Source organism: Leucoraja erinacea, chromosome 5 (genome assembly GCF_028641065.1).
Source record: "Leucoraja erinacea ecotype New England chromosome 5, Leri_hhj_1, whole genome shotgun sequence".
NCBI lineage: Eukaryota > Metazoa > Chordata > Chondrichthyes > Rajiformes > Rajidae > Leucoraja > Leucoraja erinaceus.
In genome coordinates this window covers 2,804,451-2,825,378 of record NC_073381.1, presented here as the reverse complement: position 1 = coordinate 2,825,378, position 20,928 = coordinate 2,804,451, and the positions used below count along the sequence as shown (strand labels likewise).

The 20,928-nt window shown below is 47.5% G+C and overlaps 1 protein-coding gene across 1 annotated transcript in view; it reads left to right on the top strand.

Moving 5' to 3' along the window:
- Positions 1 to 20,644, top strand: part of scml4 (Scm polycomb group protein like 4) — a 32,751-nt gene extending 12,107 nt beyond the window's left edge. Inside the window, exons 3-8 of the mRNA XM_055634931.1 lie at positions 5,207 to 5,407; positions 13,725 to 13,977; positions 15,541 to 15,569; positions 16,592 to 16,858; positions 19,050 to 19,213; positions 20,519 to 20,644. Of these exons, the coding sequence (XP_055490906.1) occupies positions 5,207 to 5,407; positions 13,725 to 13,977; positions 15,541 to 15,569; positions 16,592 to 16,858; positions 19,050 to 19,213; positions 20,519 to 20,644 (1,040 nt within the window). The remainder of the gene's footprint in view (positions 1 to 5,206; positions 5,408 to 13,724; positions 13,978 to 15,540; positions 15,570 to 16,591; positions 16,859 to 19,049; positions 19,214 to 20,518) is intronic.
- The last annotated feature ends 284 nt before the right edge of the window (positions 20,645 to 20,928 follow it).

The window sequence follows — 20,928 nt, the reverse complement described above, 5'->3', positions numbered from 1 at the left end:
GTTGGAAGCTGATAGGAAGGAGAAGCCGCCAACGAATCAAAAGGAAGAAAGGCATCCGGACGGCAGCCGGTCGGATGGCACGAGAGTTTTATATATTAATAGATAGATAGATAGATAGATAGATAGATAGATAGATAGATAGATAGATAGATAGATAGATAGATAGATAGATAGATAGATAGATAGATAGATAGATAGATAGATAGATAGATAGATAGATAGATAGATAGATCGATCGATCGATCGATCGATCTAGGACCGAGATGAGAAAAACATTTTTCACACAGAGAGTGGTGAATCTGTGGAATTCTCTGCCACAGAAGGTAGTTGAGGCCAGTTCATTGGCTATATTTAAGAGGGAGTTGGATGTGACCCTTGTGGCTAAAGGGATCAGGGGGTATGGAGAGAAGGCAGGTACAGGATACTGAGTTGGATGATCAGCCATGATCATATTGAATGGCGGTGCAGGCTCGAAGGGCCAAATGGCCTACTCCTGCACCTATTTCCTATGTTTCTCTGTTTCTATTTTTAAATGATAAAATCGAACCTGCCTCCACTTTATATTTGTTCATATATTTTAATAACCCCTCCAATAGAGGGGAGAAGGGACGCACGGTGGCGCAGCGGTAGAGTCGCTGCCTCACAACCCAAAGGACCCAGGTTCGATCCTGACTACGGGAGCTGTCTGTACTGAGTTTGTACGTTCTCCCCGTGACCGCGAGGTTCCGGTTTCCTCCCACACTCCAAAGACGTACAGGTTTGTAGGTTAATTGGCTTTGGTACAAATGTATAATCGTCCCTAGTGTGTGTCCCTAGGGTGCGGGCATTGCTGGTCAGTCTCAGTGGGCCCGAAGTGTCTGTTTCCACACTGTATCTCTAAACTAAACTAAACTAAAGACAACATCAACATATAGAAACATAGAAAATAGGTGCAGGAGTAGGCCATTCGGCCCTTCGAGCCTGCACCGCCATTCAATATGATCATGGCTGATCATGAGTTGATCAAGGGTTATGGGGAGAAGGCAGGAGAATGGGGTTAGGAGGGAGGGAGGGATAGATCAGCCATGATTGAAAGACGGGCTGAATGGCCTAATTCTGCTGCTGGAACTGATTTAGGTCCACCTATAGTCACTTGTACAATGACACAGTGACACTTTAGTCCAAGTGTGGAAAAAGGACCTGACTTGAAACGTGCCACAGAAACGATGTTCTCAAGCTGGAAAGGGTGCAGGGAAGATTTACGAGGATGTTGCCAGGACTTGAGGGCCTGAGCTATTGGGAGAGGTTGAGCAGGCTGGGACTCAATTCCTTGGAGCACAGGAGGATGAGGGGTGATCTTATAGAGGTGTACAATCATCATGAGAGGAATAGATCGGGTAGATGCACAGAGTCTCTTGCCCAGAGTAGGGGAAATGAGGACCAATTGACATAGGTTTAAGGTGAAGGGATTTATTGGGATTTATTTAGAGTGGTGGGTGTATGGAACAAGCTGCCAGAGGAGGTAGTTGAGGCAGGGACTATCACAACCAACGTTTAAAAAACATTTGGACATGCCCTGGAGTTTATAAGGATGAGGGGGATCTCATTGAAACATATAAGATTATTAAGGGTTTCAACACGCTAGAGGCAGGAAACATGTTCCCGATGTTGGGGGAGTCCAGAACCAGGGGCCACACAGTTTAAGAATAAGGTGTAAGCCATTTAGAACGGAGACGATGAAAAACGTTTTCACTCAGAGAGTTGTGAGTCTGTGGAATTCTCTGCCTTAATCTCTAGATTCTTTCAAGAGAGAGCTAGATAGGCCTCTTAAAGATAGCGGAGTCAGGGGATATGGGGAGAAGGCAGGAACGGGGTACTGATTGGGGATGATCAGCCATGATCACATTGAATGGCGGTGCTGGCTCGAAGGGGCGAATGGCCTCCTCCTGCACCTATTGTCTATTGTCTATTGGTACATAGATAGGACAGGTTTAGAGGATGGGCCAAACACAGGCAGGTGGGACTAGTGAGGATGGGACATTTTGGACGGTATGGGCAAGTTGGGCCGAAGGGCCTGTCTCCACTCGGCTTGACTGTGACTCTGTGACTGTGAGTAGCGTCTAGTTTAGCATCCTCACGGAGGTGCTTCCTTGCACCCTGAGCACAGCTGGGCTGCGATTGTGTTAATGATAGGATGTGGTGGAGATAACACACACACCATGCATGTTGCATCTCGTCAAACTACAGCTGCTGTTCACTGCACTGATGGTATCTACAGTGGCGGGCAATAGGTGCAACATTGTACCCGGAAGCATTTAACATTCATTTCAAATCCACTGCAAAAACAGGGGCCCAGCAGTAAGAGTTGCTGCCTTACAGCGCCAGAGACCCGGGTTCAATCCTGACCTCGGGTGCTGTCTGTGTGGAGTTTCTACGTTCTCCCCGTGACCGCTTGGGGTTTTCACCGGCATCCTCCCGCATCTCATGGACACATTGGCCTCTGTAAACTGCCCCTGGTGTGTCGGGAGTGGATGAGGACGTGGGATATTATAGAACTAGCTGGTGGGTGCTTGGAACGAGCTGCATGGACCGAGGAGGTCGCTGAGGCAGGAACTATCGCAGCGTTTGAGAGACATTTGGACAGATACATGGATAGGACATAGAAACATAGAAAATAGGTGCAGGAGTAGGCCATTCGGCCCTTCGAGCCTGCACCGCCATTCAATATGATCATGGCTGATCATCCAACTCAGTATCCTGTACCTGCCTTCTCTCCATATCCCCTGATCCCTTTAGACACAAGGGCCACATCTAACTCCCTCTTAAATATAGCCAATGAACTGTGGCCTCAACTAATTGTAATTGTAATTGTAAATCTTTATTGTCATTTCCTGAGTATTCACATACCCAGAGGAAACAAAAAAACGTTGCTCAACCAGTGTCCATTCAGTTTGCATTAAAAAATAAATAGGAATTAAAATTAAAAAATACATGTCATGAACAAATTTAACACTCTACTAAACATTCAACAGCCGTTCCGACCGGCAGCGGCACAACAGTGGCTCTGCTGCAGTGTGGGGGTTTGTGCGCGATACTTGGCAGGGGGCAAAGTCCATTTAACAGTCTTATAGCCTGTGGGAAGAAGCTGAGGAGCATCCTGCTGGTTTTGCAGCTAATGCTCCTGTACCTCTTCCCAGATGGGAGGATGGAGAAAATGTCATGCGATGGGTGGTAAGGGTCTTTGATGATGGAGATGGCTCTGTTGATACATCTCTTCTTGTATATGTCCAGCAGGAAGGGGAGTGGAGGGGAGTGGAACTACCTTCTGTAGCAGAGAATTCCAGAGATTCACCACTCTCTGTGTGAAAAATGTTTTTCTCATCTTGGTCCTAAAGGATTTCCCCCTTATCCTTAAACTGTGACCCCTTGCCCTGGACTTCCCCAACATCGGGAACAATCTTCCTGCATCTAGCCTGTCCAACCCCCGTCCAAAAGGACAGGTTTAGTGGGATGTGGGCCAAACACAGACAAGGTGGACATGTTGGCCGGGGTGGGCAAGATGGGCCAAAGGGCCTGTTTCCACACTGTAAGCCTCTGTGACTCTTTCTCTAGTGTGAGCGGGTTGATAATTCAGGTTATTGTCGGGTGTAGCGAGGTACAATGAAAAGCTGTTTTGTTGCGTGCTATCCACTCAGCGGAGAGACTACACATGATAACAATCGAGCCGTCCACGGTGTACAGACACAGGATAAAGATCCCTGGTCAGCATGGCCACGTTGGGCCGAAGGGCCTGTTACCCTGCTGTATCTCTAAACTAAACTAATTTGAATAAGATCAATACAGCCAAAGCATCTTTCTTTTTCACAGGGAGACAAAAATGTTGGAGAAACTCAGCGGGTGAGACAGACAGCATCTATGGAGAGAAGGAATAGGCGACGTTTCGGGTCGAGACCCTTCATCAGACTGATGTAGGGATGGGGTGGGGGGGGGCGGGGGAAAAAGAAAGGAAGAGGCGGAGACAGTGGGCTGTGGGAGAGCTGGGAATGGGAGGGGAAGGCGGGAGAAAGCAGGGACTACCTGAAATTGGAGGTCAATGTACATACCGCTGGGGTGTAAACTACCCGAGTGAAATATGAGATGCTGCTCCTCACCCTGGCCAGCGCAGATTGGAGGAACGGCACCTCATATTTTGCTTGGGCAGTTTACACCCCAGTGGTATGAACAAGGTACTGATCGAGAAGAAACCGGAGCACCCTGAGGAAACCCACGCGGTCACAGGGAGAACGTGCATAGAAACATAGAAATTAGGTGCAGGAGTAGGCCATTCGGCCCTTCGAGCCTGCACCGCCATTCAATACGATCATGGCTGATCATCCAACTCAGTATCCCGTACCTGCCTTCTCTCCATACCCTCTGATCCCCTTAGCCACAAAGGCCACATCTAACTCCCTCTTAAATATAGCCAATGAACTGGCCTCGACTACCCTCTGTGGCAGAGAGTTCCAGAGATTCACCACTCTCTGTGTGAAAAAAAGTTCTTTTCATCTCGGTTTTAAAGGATTTTGCCCTTATCCTTAAGCTGTGACCCCTTGTCCTGGACTTCCCCAACATCGGGAACAATCTTCCTGCATCTAGCCTGTCCAACCCCTTAAGAATTTTGTAAGTTTCTATAAGATCCCCTCTCAATCTCCTAAATTCTAGAGAGTATAAACCAAGTCTATCCAGTCTTTCTTCATAAGACAGTCCTGACATCCCAGGAATCAGTCTGGTGAACCGTCTCTGCACTCCCTCTTTGGCAATAATGTCCTTCCTCAGATTTGGAGACCAAAACTGTACGCAATACTCCAGGTGTGGTCTCACCAAGACCCTGTACAACTGCAGTAGAACCTCCCTGCTCCTATACTCAAATCCTTTTGCTATGAAAGCTAACATACCATTCACTTTCTTCACTGCCTGCTGCACCTGCATGCCTACTTTCAATGACTGGTGTACCATGACACCCAGGTCTTGCTGCATCTCCGCTTTTCCTAGTCGGCCACCATATAGATAATAGTCTGCTTTCCTGTTTTTGCCAAACGTTTTGTGCAAACTGCACACGGACAGCACCCGAGGCAGGGATCGAACCTGGGTCTCCATCACTGTGTTGCAGCAATGTAAGGTTGATTGTATGACAGCGCAGTCAAACGTGTGCGCCTCGCGTGTCTCAACACTCTGTGTTTTTTTGCAGTTTGCATATATGTCAAGAAACATGCCTGCCCCGGTCCACACCTGGACAAGAAGAAACTGCAGCAGCTTCCAGACCACTTTGGCCCGGCCCGGGCCTCCATGGTCCTCCAGCAGGCCGTCCAGGCCTGCATCGACTGCGCCTACCAGCAGAGGGCAGTCTTCTCCTGCCTGAAGCCGGGACATGGCGGTGAACTAATCTCAGGTATGTGGCACAACACACTCCTCCACCTTGCATTAGGGCATGGAAGAGGGTTCATCACCCATTCCTTCTCTCCAGACATGCTGCCTGTCCCGTTGAAGGTCAACATGCCATGAGCTTTCTTCACTGCCTGGTGTCCCAGCATTTTGTGTCTAGCTTCGGTTTAAACCAGCATCTGCAGTTCCTTCCCCCACCTTAAACCTATTCACAATGGCAGGCAGTGACCAGTGGGGTACCGCAAGGCTCAGTGCTGGGACCCCAGTTATTTAGAATATATATTAATGATTTAGACGAGGGAATTAAATGTGACATCTCCAAGTTTGCGGATGACACAAAGCTGGGTGGCAGTGTGAGCTGTGAGGAGGATGCTAGGAGGCTGCAAGGTGACTTGGATAGGCTGGGTGAGTGGGCGGAAGCGTGGCAGATGCAGTATAATGTGGATAAATGTGAGGTTATCAACTTTGGTGGCAAGAACAGGAAGGCAGATTATTATCTGAATGGTGTCAGATTAGGAGAAGGGGAAGTGCAACGAGACCTGGGTGTGCTTGTACATCAGTCACTGAAAGTAAAACATGCAGGTACAGCAGGCAGTGAAGAAAGCAAATGGCATGTTGGCCTTCATAGTGAGAGGATTTGAGTTTAGGAGCAAGGAGGTCCTACTGCAGTTTGTATAGGGCCCTGGTGAGACCGCACCTGGAGTATTGTGTGCAGTTTTGGTCTCCTAATTTGAGGAAGGACATTATTGTTATTGTATAGGTTCACGAGGTTCATTCCCAGGATGGCGGGACTGACAAATGTGTTAAGAATTGGTCAGCTGTGCTTATATTCACCTGCATTTAGAAGCATGAGAGGGGATTTTAGAAAAACATATCACATTCTTAAAGGGATTGGGCAGGCTAGATGCAGGAAAAATGTTCCTGATGTTGGGGGAGTCCAGAACCAGGGGTCACAGTTTAAGAATAAGGGGTAGGCCATTTAGATGAGGAAAAACCTATTCACCCAGAGAGTTGTGAATCTGTGGAATTCTTTGCCACAGAAGGCAGTGGAGGCCAATTCACGGGATGTTTTCAAGAGAGAATTGGATTTAGCTCATAAGGCTAATGGAATCAAGGGATATGGGGGGAAGCAGGAACGGGGTACTTAGAAACATAGAAACATAGAAAATAGGTGCAGGAGTAGGCCATTCGGCCCTTCGAGCCTGAACCGCCATTCGATATGATCATCGCTGATCATCCAACTCAGTATCCCGTACCTGCCTTCTCTCCATACCCCCTGATGTTGGGGAAGTCCGGAACTAGTGGTCACAGTTTAAGGATAAGAGGGAAGTCTTTTAGGACTGAGATGAGAAAATCATTTTTTACACAGAGAGTGGTGAATCTGTGGAATTCTCTGCTACAGAAGTTAGTTGAGGCCAGTTCATTGGCTATATTTAAGAGGGAGTTAGATGTGGCCCTTATGGCTAAAGGGATCAGGGGGTATGGAGAGAAGGCAGGGATGGGATACTGAGTTGGATGATCAGCCATGATCATATCGAATGGCGGTGCAGGCTCGAAGGGCCGAATGGCCTACTCCTGCACCTATTTTCTATGTTTCTATGTTTCTATGATCCCTTTAGCCACAAGGGCCACATCTAACTCCCTCTTAAATATAGCCAATGAACTGGCCTCAAATACCTTCTGTGGCAGAGAATTCCAGAGATTCACCACTCTCTGTGTGAAAAATGTTTTCCTCATCTCGGTCCTAAAAGATTTCCCCCTTATCCTGAAACTGTGACTCCTTGTTCTGGACTTCCCCAACATCAGGAACAATCTTCCTGCATCTAGCCAGTCCAACCCCTTAAGAATTTTGTAAGTTTCTATAAGATCCCCCCTCAATCTTCTAAATTCTAGCGAGTACAAGCCGAGTCTATCCAGTCTACTGATGTTGGATGATCAGCCATGATCATATTGAATGGTGTTGCTGGCTCGAAGGACCGAATTTGTCAGGCAAGACCGCCCCTTCACAAATCCATGCTGACTTTGGCCTGTTTTATAGTGAACTTCTCAGTACTCCGAACCTCATCCTTTATAATGGTCTCTAAAATCTTACTGACCACTGGCCGGTCTATAGTTCCCACTATTCTGCTTTGCTCCCTTGTTGTACAGCGGGGTAATCTTGGCTTCGGTAAAAATTCTAAATTGTCCCTAGTGTGTGTGTGTGCGTGTGTGTGGGTGGGATAGTGTTAGCGTGCGGGTATCGCTGGTCGGCGTGGACTCGGTGGGCTGAATGGCCTGTTTTCTGTACTGTGTCTCTCAACTAAACTAAACAAACCTAAACTCAGTACACGTGACAATAAACTAAACTAAACTAAAGCTCGTTGTCTTTTTTGGAGTTGTGAATCCTCTTTGAGGAACAGTTCTATTGCGACCCCACGCTTACATCTCCATCTAGTGGCCATGTCCGGGACTAATCTCAGGCTCCATGAGAAGATCTGCATAGACCATATTGAAGCATCTTCACCCACAAGTTTTACTAGAGACGCAATAATAATAATCAGCATATTCAAAACCTTTCCCAGCGTGCCGCCCCAATGACAACAAATAATGACTACAGTGTCTGATGAACAAGGACACCTAGGTCTCGTTAAACTGCATGCAATTTAATGTGGATACATGTGAGGTTGGTGGCAAGAACAGGAAGGCAGATTACTACCTAAATGGTGTCAAGTTAGGTGCAACAAGATCTGGGGGTCCTTGTACATCAGTCTATGAAAGTAAGCATGCAGGTACAGCAGGCAGTGAAGAAAGCGAATGGCATGTTGGCCTTTATAACAAGAGGAGTGGAGTACAGTAGTAAAGAGGTCCTTCTGCAGTTGTACGGGGCCCTAGTGAGACCACACCTGGAGTATTGTGTGCAGTTTTGGTCCACTAATTTGAGGAAGGACATTCTTGCTATTGAGGCAGTGCAGCGTAGGTTTACAAGGTTAATTCCCGGGATGGCGGGACTGTCATATGCTGAGAGAATGGAGCGGCTGGGCTTGTACACTCTGGAGTTTAGAAGGATGAGATGGGATCTTATTGAAAGATATGAGATTATTAAGGTTTTGGACACGCTAGAGGCAGGAAACATGTTGCTGATGTTGGGGGAGTCCAGAACCAGGGGCCACAGTTTAATAATAAGGAGTAGGTCACAGTGAATGGTGGTGCTGGCTCGAAGGGCCAAATGGCCTACTCCTGCACCTATTGTCTATTGTCTATAAATATATTTGCTTTTGTTTCTATTTACACTTAGTTTTACAGTTAGCTTAGTTTATTGCAAAGCTTTTGTTGCTAATCCAGAACAAGGGGTCACAGTTTAAGGATAAGGGGGAAATTAAGGACTGAGATGAGAAAAAACATTTTTCACACAGAGAGTGGTGAATCTCTGGAACTCTCTGCCACAGAAGGTAGTTGAGGCCAGTTCATTGGCTATATTTAAGAGGGAGTTAGATGTGGCCCTTGTGGCTAAAGGGATCAGGGGGTATGGAGAGAAGGCAGGTACAGGATACTGAGTTGGATGATCAGCCATGATCATATTGAATGGCGGTGCAGGCTCGAAGGGCCGAATGGCCTACTCCTGCACCTATTTTCTATGTTTCTATGTTTCTAATCCAAGATGGCGCTCAATCCAGGTGACTCTTTGCGTGCTGGTCTGAGAGGTGAATCTGTAATCACGCATCACAAACACTCCACTCTTTTAAATCTCTACCCCGACAGCAACATTTCTTTAAGTATCTGTACACGGTGGATGGCTCGATTGTAATCATGTATTGTCTTTCCGCTGACTGGTTAGCACACAGCAGAAGCGTTCCACTGTACCTCGATACACGTGACAATAAACTAAACTTAAATTCAAACTCAATTAAACATAATAAGATAACTTTATTGAAATATAAAGTCAATAGAATACTATCGGCTAGAGTAATAAGATTATTCCAAATTACAAAACAAGCACACTTCGAATTTGGGGATAAGCCATATAACCAATTGCGAGGCAACTGAAGCGACGAGAAAAGGAAAAAACTACTACTAAAATTAAATCGGATAAGGGTGAGTTTCTAACATTGCCTAAGGATATTAATAAGAGGTTTGCCCAATTTTATCATAATTTACATACATCTAAAATAAAGACAGATGTAAGTAAAATTACAATTTTTTTAGATAATTGCAAGCTCCCAAAATTGGATAGTTTAGAACAAGAGCAATCAGGAGCACGGATTACTAGTGAAGAAATAAAACAAATAATAAACTCACTGAAAAATGGGAAGACCCCAGGACCAGACGGTTTTAGTAATGAATTTTATAAAAGATTTCAGGAGTCAATCGTACCAAGATTATTCAATTTATACATGCAGGCTTTGATGAATACACATAACTGTTCTATTAATGCAAGACATAATTTAATTCAATTCAAATTATTACATAGACTATATTATTCAAAAACGAGGTTGAATAAATTTTATCCAAACGTCTCTCCCAGATGCGATAAATGTTTGTTTCAAAACGCTAATATAACACATTAATTTGTAGGATGTACAAAGTTGAATAAATTTTGGAGTGATATATTTGATATATTTACAAAGCTTTTCAAGTCAAGAATAGAACCCAAAACGGAATGGATTATATTTGGAATAATAGGAGAAGATACCAATTTAAATAAAGATCAAAATGTTTTTTTAAATTATGGGTTAATAATTGGAAATAAATTGATACTTAAATTTTGGAAAAATACAACCATACCAACTGTTAAAATGTGAATTAGGAATATGATGGACATAGCACGCCTTGAAGAAATGAGACTCCGACTAATAGATAAATATGACCAATTCTTAAGGAGTTGGTCTCCTTTCATCGACTTTTTGGAATCATGTGATGCAGCGGTACCGTAAGGATTGCTGATTTCAGTTCATGACGCGGATAGATCTACATCTCCGAATACAGATTTGAAAAATTCTCTTTTAAGGGGCCTTCTCTTCTATTGCTACTCTCCTCTTTCTCTCTTCCTTTTTTATTTTTTATATACACACTTCACGTTTTTCTACTCTCTACCATCTATTTTTCCACTGTCTCCTCTTTCTATTGTTTTCTTTTTCTTGTCCTGCTTACGTCCTTCTCATAACATAAAACTAGAGGTTGTACATAGAATGGATTACGGTATTACATAGTTGGCACCTAAAATTAGGTTCCACTGTACTGTATTAACTTCTAATAAAATAAACAAAAAAAAAACAACAAAAAAAAAATTCAAACTCAATTCTCAAACCCACTCTAGTCGTCATGCTAGTTTCAAAGTCATCTTGTTAAGTCTCATTGTCTGTAAAGGGCCTGTCTCACTTGGCCATCATTTACGCGACAGACCTGTGGTGACGTGCGCCCGAACAGCCGTCTGGAGCGTGACGTCATTTGAAGATGGACACAAAATGATGCAGTAACTCAGCGGGACCGGCAGCATCTCTGGAGAGAAGGAATGGATGATGTTTTGTGTCGAGACCCTTCTTCAGACTGAAGAAGGATTTCGACCCGAAACGTCACCTATCCATTCTCTCCAGAGATACTCAGTTCCGTTTAGTTTATAGTCACGTGTATCGAGGTACAGTGAACAGCTTTTGTTGCGTGCTAACCAGTCAGCGGAAAGGCAATACATGATTACAATCGAGCCGTTCACAGTGTAGATGCTGTCTGAGCCGTTGAGTTACTCCAGCTTTTGGTGTCTATCATCGGTTCTGACCAGCATCTGCAGTTCCTTCCGACTGAGTTCTTGACAATCTGGGCAAATAAAGGTTTTTTTGTTCAGATTAGTTTAGAGATACAGCGTGGAAACAGGCCCTTCAGCCCACCGAGTCCGTGCTGACTAGCGATCCCCGAACACTAACATTCTCCTACACAAACGAGGGACAATGTGTAACTTACAGAAACTGACAATTCTGTACGTCTTTGGAGTGTGAGAGGAGCATCCGGGTTGGACCCTGACTACGGGCGCTGTCTGTACAGAGTTTGTACGTTCTTCCCGTGACCTGCGTGGGTTTTTTCTCCCAGGTTTTCGGGTTTCCTCCCACACTCTATAGACGAACAGGTTTGTAGGTTCATTGACTTGCTTAATAAAATTGTCCCTTGTGTGTGTGGGATAGTGCCAAGATGCGCAGACTCGGTGGGCCGAAGGGCCTGTTTCCGCGCTGTATCTCTAAACTAAACTAAAGTTGGGAAGAGTTGTTGGCGGGTTTGCTCTTGCTAGGGATTAACACCTGATTGTGCCACTCACCGACGGCTGAAGCAAACTTCCTGGGCTACAAGGAAACAGGGCAAGGAAAACTAAACTAAACCAAGTAAAGTGCCTGTCCCACCAGCAAGCGATTGCATGCGTCTAGCGCGACCAAACGGAAGCGGAGTTCGCGCTGAGTTGGCGCTACGTACGTGGTAAGTACGCGCACAGTTCGCGCGTGACATAATTTACGTCAAACTCATCAATCAGCTGGGCAGGAGGCGGGACGACTGAATTTGGACTTCGCACGGCGTCGGGCGGTGACGTCACCGCGCAACGGCACGCTAGGTGTATGCTGTCAGGACGCTGCGTACGACGTCAAGACGCTGCGTACGCCCGACGAGGCGCTGCGTACACCCTCAATGCGGCTGCGGGCTGACAGGCCGTTGACGCGCGGAATTTTCTAAACAGTGCAAGACTTTTGGAGCCCCGCGCGATGTCGGGACCAGTCCCACACAACTCCATATTCCTCCGCCGATCAAAGTGAGACCGGCCCCGCGAGGCCGTACGCCTCAAGCGACCATGTTTGGTCGCGCTAGACGCATGCAATCGCATGTTGGTGGGACAGGCCCTTAAGAATTTCTTCGTTGGGTCCCCGTTGTGACGCCAGTCAAAATGGCGGTCTGAAAATGGCGACGGGCCCGGCAACCCTCCCCCAACTGCGCAGGCGCGCCGCCACCAGGCCACGGGGGGTAAGGCAAGGCAAGGCAAGGCAACTTTATTTATATAGCACATTTCATACACGAGGCAGACTCAAAGTGCTTCACATAAAAACATGTCATACAATAAAATGAAATAATAAAATGAAATAAAATAGAAGAATTAAAAGAAAAGAAAAGCAAAATTAAAAATGCATTATAAAAAGTGCAAAAGTTAAAAGTGCAATGTAGTTAAGATTTAGCTGAAAGCTAAAGTAAACATAAAAGTTTTCAGTCTTGTTTTAAAAGTGGTCAAAGTTGAGGCAAGTCTTAAATCTTCAGGAAGTTTATTTGTTGCATAGTAACTAAATCTCCTGCTTTCCCATGTTTTGTATTTACTCTGGGAATCACTAACAGATTGGTTTCAGAAGATCTTAGCGGTCTAGAAGGCTTATATAGTGGAAGCATGTCAGTGATATACTTTGGTCCTAAACCATGTAGTGATTTATAGGTGAGCAGCAGGATTTTGAAATCAATTCTCTGACATACAGGGAGCCAATGTAAGGATTTAAGAATTGGTGTAATGTGTTCACATTTTTTGGTCTTTGTTAGAACTCTAGCAACAGCGTTCTGAACAAGCTGTAGCTGCCTGACAGTTTTTTTACGGAAGACCTGCAAGGAGACCGTTACAATAATCTAGCCTACTAGTAATAAAGGCATGTACAAGTTTTTCTAAGTCTTGAGCTGACATGAGTCCTCTTAATCTTGCTACGTTTTTGAGGTGATAGTAGGCCGATTTTGTTACTGATTTGATGTGACTGTCGAAATTTTTCCCGAGTTTGCCCTGATTCGAACTCGGGTAGAACTCGGATAGAAAGTTAATTAAAGTTTATAAAGGGAATTACTTTGTAAAATCTAACAAAACTGCACAGGTGAATGGTGAGTAATGGCCCAGTCCCACGGTACGAGTTCATCCCAAGAGCTCTCCCGAGTTCAAAAAAATAATCAAACTCGTAGTAAGCACGGAGAATGAACGTAGCGGGTACGTCGGAGCTCGGGGACGTCTCTTAGCGGCTCATAACGCTAACGGCAGGTACTCGGGAAGACTCGCTAATGGCAGGTAAGCACGGGAAGACTCGTGAAGATTTTTCAACATGTTGAAAAATGTCCACGAGAGCCCCGAGTACCGACGAGTGGCCATTACCGTAAATCTCCGAGTTCGAATCAGGGCAAACTCGGGAAAAAATTGGAATGAACTTGTACCGTGGGACAGGGCTTTTAGGCATGTACCGTTTAGGCTGTATTTCGGGCACATACATACATACATACAGACATGCAAGATGAGACTTTTAGTTATGTATAGATATGACAATAAAACCCTTGATCTTTGACCCTTGTTCGGCCAGCTTCCTTCGATGGGGACCAGCACACACTGAATCTCCCAGCTGTCCACAGTATTGGCTTCATCCTACGCTTCCTGGAGAACCTGTGCCACAGCCTGCACTGTGACAACCTCTTCAGCAGCCAGCCCTTCAGCATCTACAATGCAACCTCACAGATCTCCCTGGACTACGAGAGTGACAGGATGCATCCAGGTACGGAGGGAGGAGCAAGCGTGGGTATTGTCTCGTCCCCACCTCACCACAGAGTCGTAGAGTGATGCAGCGTGGAAACTTGCCCAACCTGCCCACACCGGCCAACATGCCTCATCTACACTAGTCCCACCTGCCTGCCTTTGGCCCATGTCCCTCCAAACCTGCCCTATCCATGTACCTGTCTAAATGTTTCTTCAACTCTGCGATAGTTCCTGCTTTCTATGTCCTGCTATGATTTTTCTCAGTATTAAAAAGATCAGGTCCTCTCACCAGCTAGAGTGGGCTCTGACCTCACATCTCAATGCAGACCTTTGTACCATGTAGACTTTAGACTTTAGAGATACAGCATGGAAACAGGCCCTTCGGCCCACCGAGTCCACGCAGACCAGCGAACCCCACACACTAACACAATCCTACACACACTAGGGAAATGTTACCATTTTTACCAAACCTGTAAGTCTTTGGAATGTGGGAGGAAGCAAGAGCACCTGGAGAAAACGATAAAACAGTCCCCAGAGTCAGGATCAAACCTGCAAGATCGCAACTCTACCACTGCCTGTCATGCCATAGAAGCAGAATTAGGCCATTCGGCCCATCAAGTCTACTCCGCCATTCAATCATGACTAGGGTCCCAAATAAGGGACAAAAGGGTCAAAATGCAGGACAAATCCCCGACGGCAATTCGTTGACCGACTCGGTCCGTGGCTGGGTGAATGATGAGTTGGCCCCGGGTGCTGGACTGTAACACAAAGCCCAGTCGGCGGGCCAGCTGAGGAGTTTTGGCCCGGGTCGGCGCCCCGTCCAACTTATGAACCAATGATCGGCCATGAGAAGGAGGGGTGGTGGTGGTGTCGGCGGTAAGCGAAGGTCCGAAGGTCGGACAACTGGCCGGGCTGCCGACCGACGGGGCCACGGGCGAGGCGCTGCTGCTGCGCTCCACGGGCTGCACTACGTCGGGACGTGTGAGGCTGGGCCAGACGCGGCGCTCCGACCCGACAGTCCCCTCGACCCGAGTAGTAGCGGTCAAATACGGGACAAGGGCGGTCCCATACGGGACAAACCAATTTAGCCCAATACACGGGATGTCCCGGCTATTACGGGACAGTTGGCAACCTTAATCATGACCAATCAATCTTTGGCCCAAACTGGCCAACATGTCCCATCTGCACTAGTCCCACTTGCCTGCCTTTGGCCCATAACCCGCTAAAGGTCTCAATATCTCACAAGATTGTAAGAGATCAGAGCAGCATTAGACCATTAGGTCGATGAAGTCTACTCCACCATTCAATCATGGCTGATCTATCTTTCCCTCTCAACCCCATTCTCCTGCCTTCTCCCCATAACCCCTGACACTCTTACTAATCAAGAATCTGTCAATCTCAGTCTTAAAAATGCCCATTGACTTGGTCTCCACAGCTGTCTGTGGCAATGAATTCCACAGATTCACCACCCTCTCTGACTAAAGGCATTCCACCTCTTCTCCTCCCTAAAAGAAGGTCCTGTTATTCTGGGGCTATGACCACTTGTCCTCGACTATTCCACTAGTGGAAACATCCTCTCCGCATCCACTCTATCCAAGCCTTTCACTATAGTATGGTGGTGCAGCAGCAGACTTGCTGCCTTACAGCACCAGAAACCTGAGTACCGATGCCATCGGTACGGAGTTTGTACGTTCTCCCCGCGACCTGCGTGGGTTTTCTCCAGGTGCTCCGGTTTCCTCCCACACTCCAAAGACGTACAGGGTTTGTAGATGAATTGGCTTCAGTAAAATTTTAAATTGTCTCTAGTGAGTAGGATAGTATTTTTTGTACAGGGACATTGGTGGGGAGAGCGGACTCAATAGACAATAAGTGCAGGAGAAGGCCATTTGGCCCTTCGAGCCATTCAATGTGATCAAGGCTGATCATCTCCAATCAGTACCCCGTTCCTGCCTTCTCCCCCTATCCCCTGATTCCGCTATCTAATGTAAATTTTACAGAAGTCAATTAACCTACAAACCTGTGCGCCTTTGGAATGTTGGAGGAAACCTGAGCGCCCGGAGAAAACCCACGTGGTCACAGGAAGAACGTACGAACTCTGTAGAGACAGCGCCCGTGGTCAGGATTGAACCCGGGTCTCTGGTGCTGTGAGGCAGAAACTCCGCCGCTGCTACCCCTGATGACTCATAAGGTCATGTGATAGGAGCAGAATTAGGCCATTCGGCCCATCAAGTCTACTCCGCCATTCAATCATGGCTGATCTATCTCTCAGGAATAGTTGCTTTCCGAGAATTATAACTACTATAAATTCAAATTCACACATGCACTGACTACACCGCCCAACACGGACTTCCATCTGTATATATGTATATATGTATGTAGCGCCGCAGAAATTGTGCACCTATTGGCCCCCCCCTCCCCATCTCCCTTCTGTTTTTTGTTTTTTCTGTTTCTTGTTTTTTGTGCTAAATTGTATGTATGCACTGAGTACGAGCAGCTTTCAGTTTCACTGTACATGTATAGTGACAATAAATGGCATATCTATCTATCTATCTCCCTCATAACCCCATTCTCCTGCCTTCTCCCCATAACCCCGCCACCCACACTACTCGAGAATCCACCCATCCATCTCTGCATGGTGTGATGATGCTGCCGTTAGGCCTTGTCCACCATGACTGAGCCTGTCCCTTTCCGTCGCAGAAGCGGAGATACCGGAGGATGTTCTCCTGGGGCCGGTGGAGAGCAGATACGGCGTGGACTCTGCCGAGTGTCCCCTCCACTCCATGGAGCGGCGCAGTCCGTCCGGGCGCAACGCTGGCGATCACCGCAGCACCGGCCCGCTGGCCTACGCCTACCGCTCCGGCTACCAGCCCTCCAGCACGCCCCCCTCCGCTGCACCTCGACGCCTCTCACCCACCACCCCCACCCCCACCAGCTTCTACGACGGCAAGGACACATTGAACACAGGTACGTCAATGCGGGGACTGCACACCTTGCAGCGCTGGAAGCTGCCGGGTGATCTCAAGGGCCTGAGCTCCAGGGAGACGTTGAGCAGGCTAGGGCTTTATCCCCAGCAGCGCAGGAGGGTGAGGGGAAATATTCAGGGCCAGGCCATAGAGTTTGGACAGGCTAGGACCTTATTCCTTGGAGCGCAGGAGGGTGAGGGGTGAACCTGAGGGCCTCTGGATGGAGGTTGAGCAGGCTAGACAATAGACAATAGGCAATAGGTGCAGGAGTAGGCCATTTGGCCCTTCGAGCCAGCACCGCCGGTTAATGTGATCACGGCTGATCATCCCCAATCAGTACCCCGTTCCTGCCTTGATCACACTGAATGGCGGTGCAGGCTCGAAGGGCCGAATGGCCTACTCCTGCACCTATTGTCTATTGTCTATTATCTGATGAAGGCCAATGTGCCAAACGCCTTTTGACCACCTTATCTACCTGCGACTCGACCTTCAAGGAACAATGCACCTGTACTCCTAGATCCCTCTGCTCTACAACACTCCCCAGAGGTCTACCACTTACAGTGTAGGTCCTGCCCTTGTTAGACGTCTCCACTATCTGCAAAACCACCCACTTTTGTATCATCAGCAAACTTGCTCATCTTGCCCTGTATGTTCTCATCCAAATCATTGATGTAGATGACAAACAGTAACGGGCCCAGCATCGAACCCTGAGGCACACCACTAGTCACGGGCCTCCAGTCCGAGAAGCAACCTTCCACCATCACCCTCTGCTTCCTTCCATGGAGCCAATTTGCTATCCATTCAGCTATCTCTCCTTGGATCCCATGTGATCTAACCTTCCAGAGCAGCCTAGCATGTGGAACGTTGTCGAACGCCTTACTGAAATCCATGTACACAACATCTACAGCTCTACCCTCATTGACTTTTTTGGTCACGTCTCCAAAAAACTCAATCAGATTAGTGAAACACGACCTCCCACGTACAAAACCATGCTGACTGTTCCTAATCAGCCCTTGCCCATCCAAATGCCTGTATAACCGATCCCTCAGAATACTCTCCAGTAACTTTCCAACTACAGATGTTAAGCTCACCGGCCTATAGTTCCCAGTATTTTCCCTGCAGCCGTTCTTGAAAAGAGGCACAACATTTGCCATCGTCCAGTCTTCTGGCACCTCTCCTGTATTTAAGGATGACTCGTAAATTTCAACCAGGGCTCTCCCCTGACTCTCAGTCTGAAGAAGGGTCTCAGCCCGAAACGTCCCCCTTGCCTTCTCTCCAGAGATGCTGCCTGTCCCGCTGAGTTACTCCAGCATTTTGATTCTATGTTCGGTGTGAACCAGCATCTGCAGTTCCTTCCTGCACTTGCTCTTCTAGATCCCTCTCTCCTACAACTCTCCCGAGAGCTCCACCCTTCATTGTGTCGGCCTTGCCCATGTTAGACTTCCAATAGTGAATGAATGAATGAATAAGTTTATTGGCCAAGTATTCACATACAAGGAATTTGCCTTGGTGCTCCGCCCACAAGTAACAACATGACATACAGTGAACAATTAAGAATAAAACATAAAATATAAAAACATTAATAATAAAACATTCCACTTTAAACATGTGAATGAAATAAAATACCAGAGCAAAAAGAGGCTACAGATTTTTGGTTATTGAGTAGAGCTACTGCTCGTGGGAAAAAAACAGTTTTTACGTCTGGCTGTGGCAGCTTTGACAGTCCGGAGTCGCCTTCCATAGGGAAGTGATTCAAAGAGTTTGTGGCCAGGATGAGAGGGGTCAGAGATGATCTTGCCCGCACGCTTCCTGGCCCTTGCAGTGTACAGTTCGTGAATGGAGGGAAGGTTGCAGCCAATAATCTTCTCTGCTGATCGGACGATTCGCTGCAGCCTCCAGGTGTTGTGCTTGGTGGCTGAGCCAAACCAGACCATGATGGAGAAGGTGAGGACAGACTCTACGATGGCCGTATAGAATTGGACCATCATTGCCTGTGGCAGATTGTGCTTCATCAGCTGCCACAGGAGGTACATCCTCTGTTGGGCCTTTTTGACTATGGAGTCGATGGTGGTCCTTGGAGATGATGGTTCCAAGGAACCATCTTTTGTTACATCAAATAATGTTTTAATATTTGCTTAATCGTTAGTGTTGAAGGTATGTTTTTCTTTATGTGCGTGTGTGAATTATTTCAGCTTGCAGTCCTGTCTTGGTGTCTGAGCGTCACACACTTGCCCAGGACTCTGTCCGGTTGTCCACGAGACATCCCTCCACGTGGAGCGTTGATGACGTGATGCGGTTTGTCCGCGAATCTGACCCTCACGCCCTGGCGCCGCACGCCGACCTTTTCCGAAAGCACGTAAGTGTCAATAGACAATAGACGATAGACAATAGGAGGAGTGCAGGAGTAGGCCATTCGGCACTTCGAGCCAGCACCGCCATTCAATGTAATCATGGCTGATCATCCCCAATCAATACCCCGTTCCTGCCTTCTCCCTATATCTCCCTGACTCCCTATATTCTCCCTGACTCCGCTATCTTCAAGAGCTCTATCCAACTCTCTCTTGAAAGTTTCTCCAGTGAATCGGCCTCCACCGCCTTCTGTGGCAGAGAATTCCACAGACTCACAACTCTCTGTGAGAAAAAGTGTCAGGACTGAACACTCTGCCTTAAGCTTCAGACTTTAGCGATACAGTGCTGAAACATAGAAACATAGAAATTAGGTGCAGGAGTAGGCCATTCGGCCCTTTGAGCCTGCACCGCCATTCAATATGATCATGGCTGATCATCCAACTCAGTATCCCGTACCTGCCTTCTCTCCATACCCTCTGATCCCCTTAGCCACAAGGGCCACATCTAACTCCCTCTTAAATATAGCCAATGAACTGGCCTCGACTACCCTCTGCGGCAGAGAGTTCCAGAGATTCACCACTCTCTGTGTGAAAAAAAGATCTTCTCATCTTGGTTTTAAAGGATTTCCCCCTTATCCTTAAGCTGTGACCCCTTGTGCTGGACTTCCCCAACGTCGGGAGCAATCTTCCTGCATCTAGCCTGTCCAACCCCTTAAGAATTTTGTAAGTTTCTATAAGATCCCCTCTCAATCTCCTAAATTCTAGAGAGTATAAACCAAGTCTATCCAGTCTTTCTTCATAAGACAGTCCTGACATCCCAGGAATCAGTCTGGTGAACCGTCTCTGCACTCCCTCTATGGCAATAATGTCCTTCCTCAGATTTGGAGACCAAAACTGTACGCAATACTCCAGGTGTGGACTCACCAAGACCCTGTACAACTGCAGTAGAACCTCCCTGCTCCTATACTCAAACAGGCCCTTCAACCCACCGAGCCCGCACCGACCAGCGATCCCCGCGCACTAGTCCCATCCTACACACACCGGGGACAATTTACAATTTTTACCGAAGACATTTAACCTACAAACCTGTACGCCTTTGGAATGTGGGAGGAATCCGGAGATCCCGGAGAAAAGCCCAGGCAGGTCGGTGGGGGGGGGGGGGGGGGGGAACACGTACAAACTGCGTACAGACGGAGGCAGCAACTCTACCGCTGTGTTGCAGTGACCACCCTGTGTCATGTGTGTGTCTGTTTGTCACCAGCTGATGTGCTTTACTTCATCTCCCCCTCCCTCCTCCCCATTTTACCTTGCAGGAGATCGATGGCAATGCGTTGATACTGTTGAAGAGTGATGTGATCATGAAGTACATGGGTCTGAAGCTGGGCCCGGCTCTAAAGCTGTGTTACCACATTGATAAACTGCAACAGAGCAAGCACTGAACTTGGTGTGGTGTGGGGGGGGGGGGGGGGGGGGGGGGGGGGGGGGGGGGAGGGGGGTAAGCTCCAGGCAAGCCCATCTCTCCCCCCCCCCCCCCGTTCTTGTGTCCTCTCCCCCCCCCCCCTCGGGGTGCGAAGGTGCACTCTCCTCCGCCCACTGCACTCCTTCAACTAGCTGTGGCGAATGAAGAGCCGCTCGGACCAACTCTGCGGTGGGCCCAAACACAAGGTGCTAGTCTGTGCCTCCTTCCGCCTTCCCTCCCTCCCTCCCTCCAAACACCAGCAGC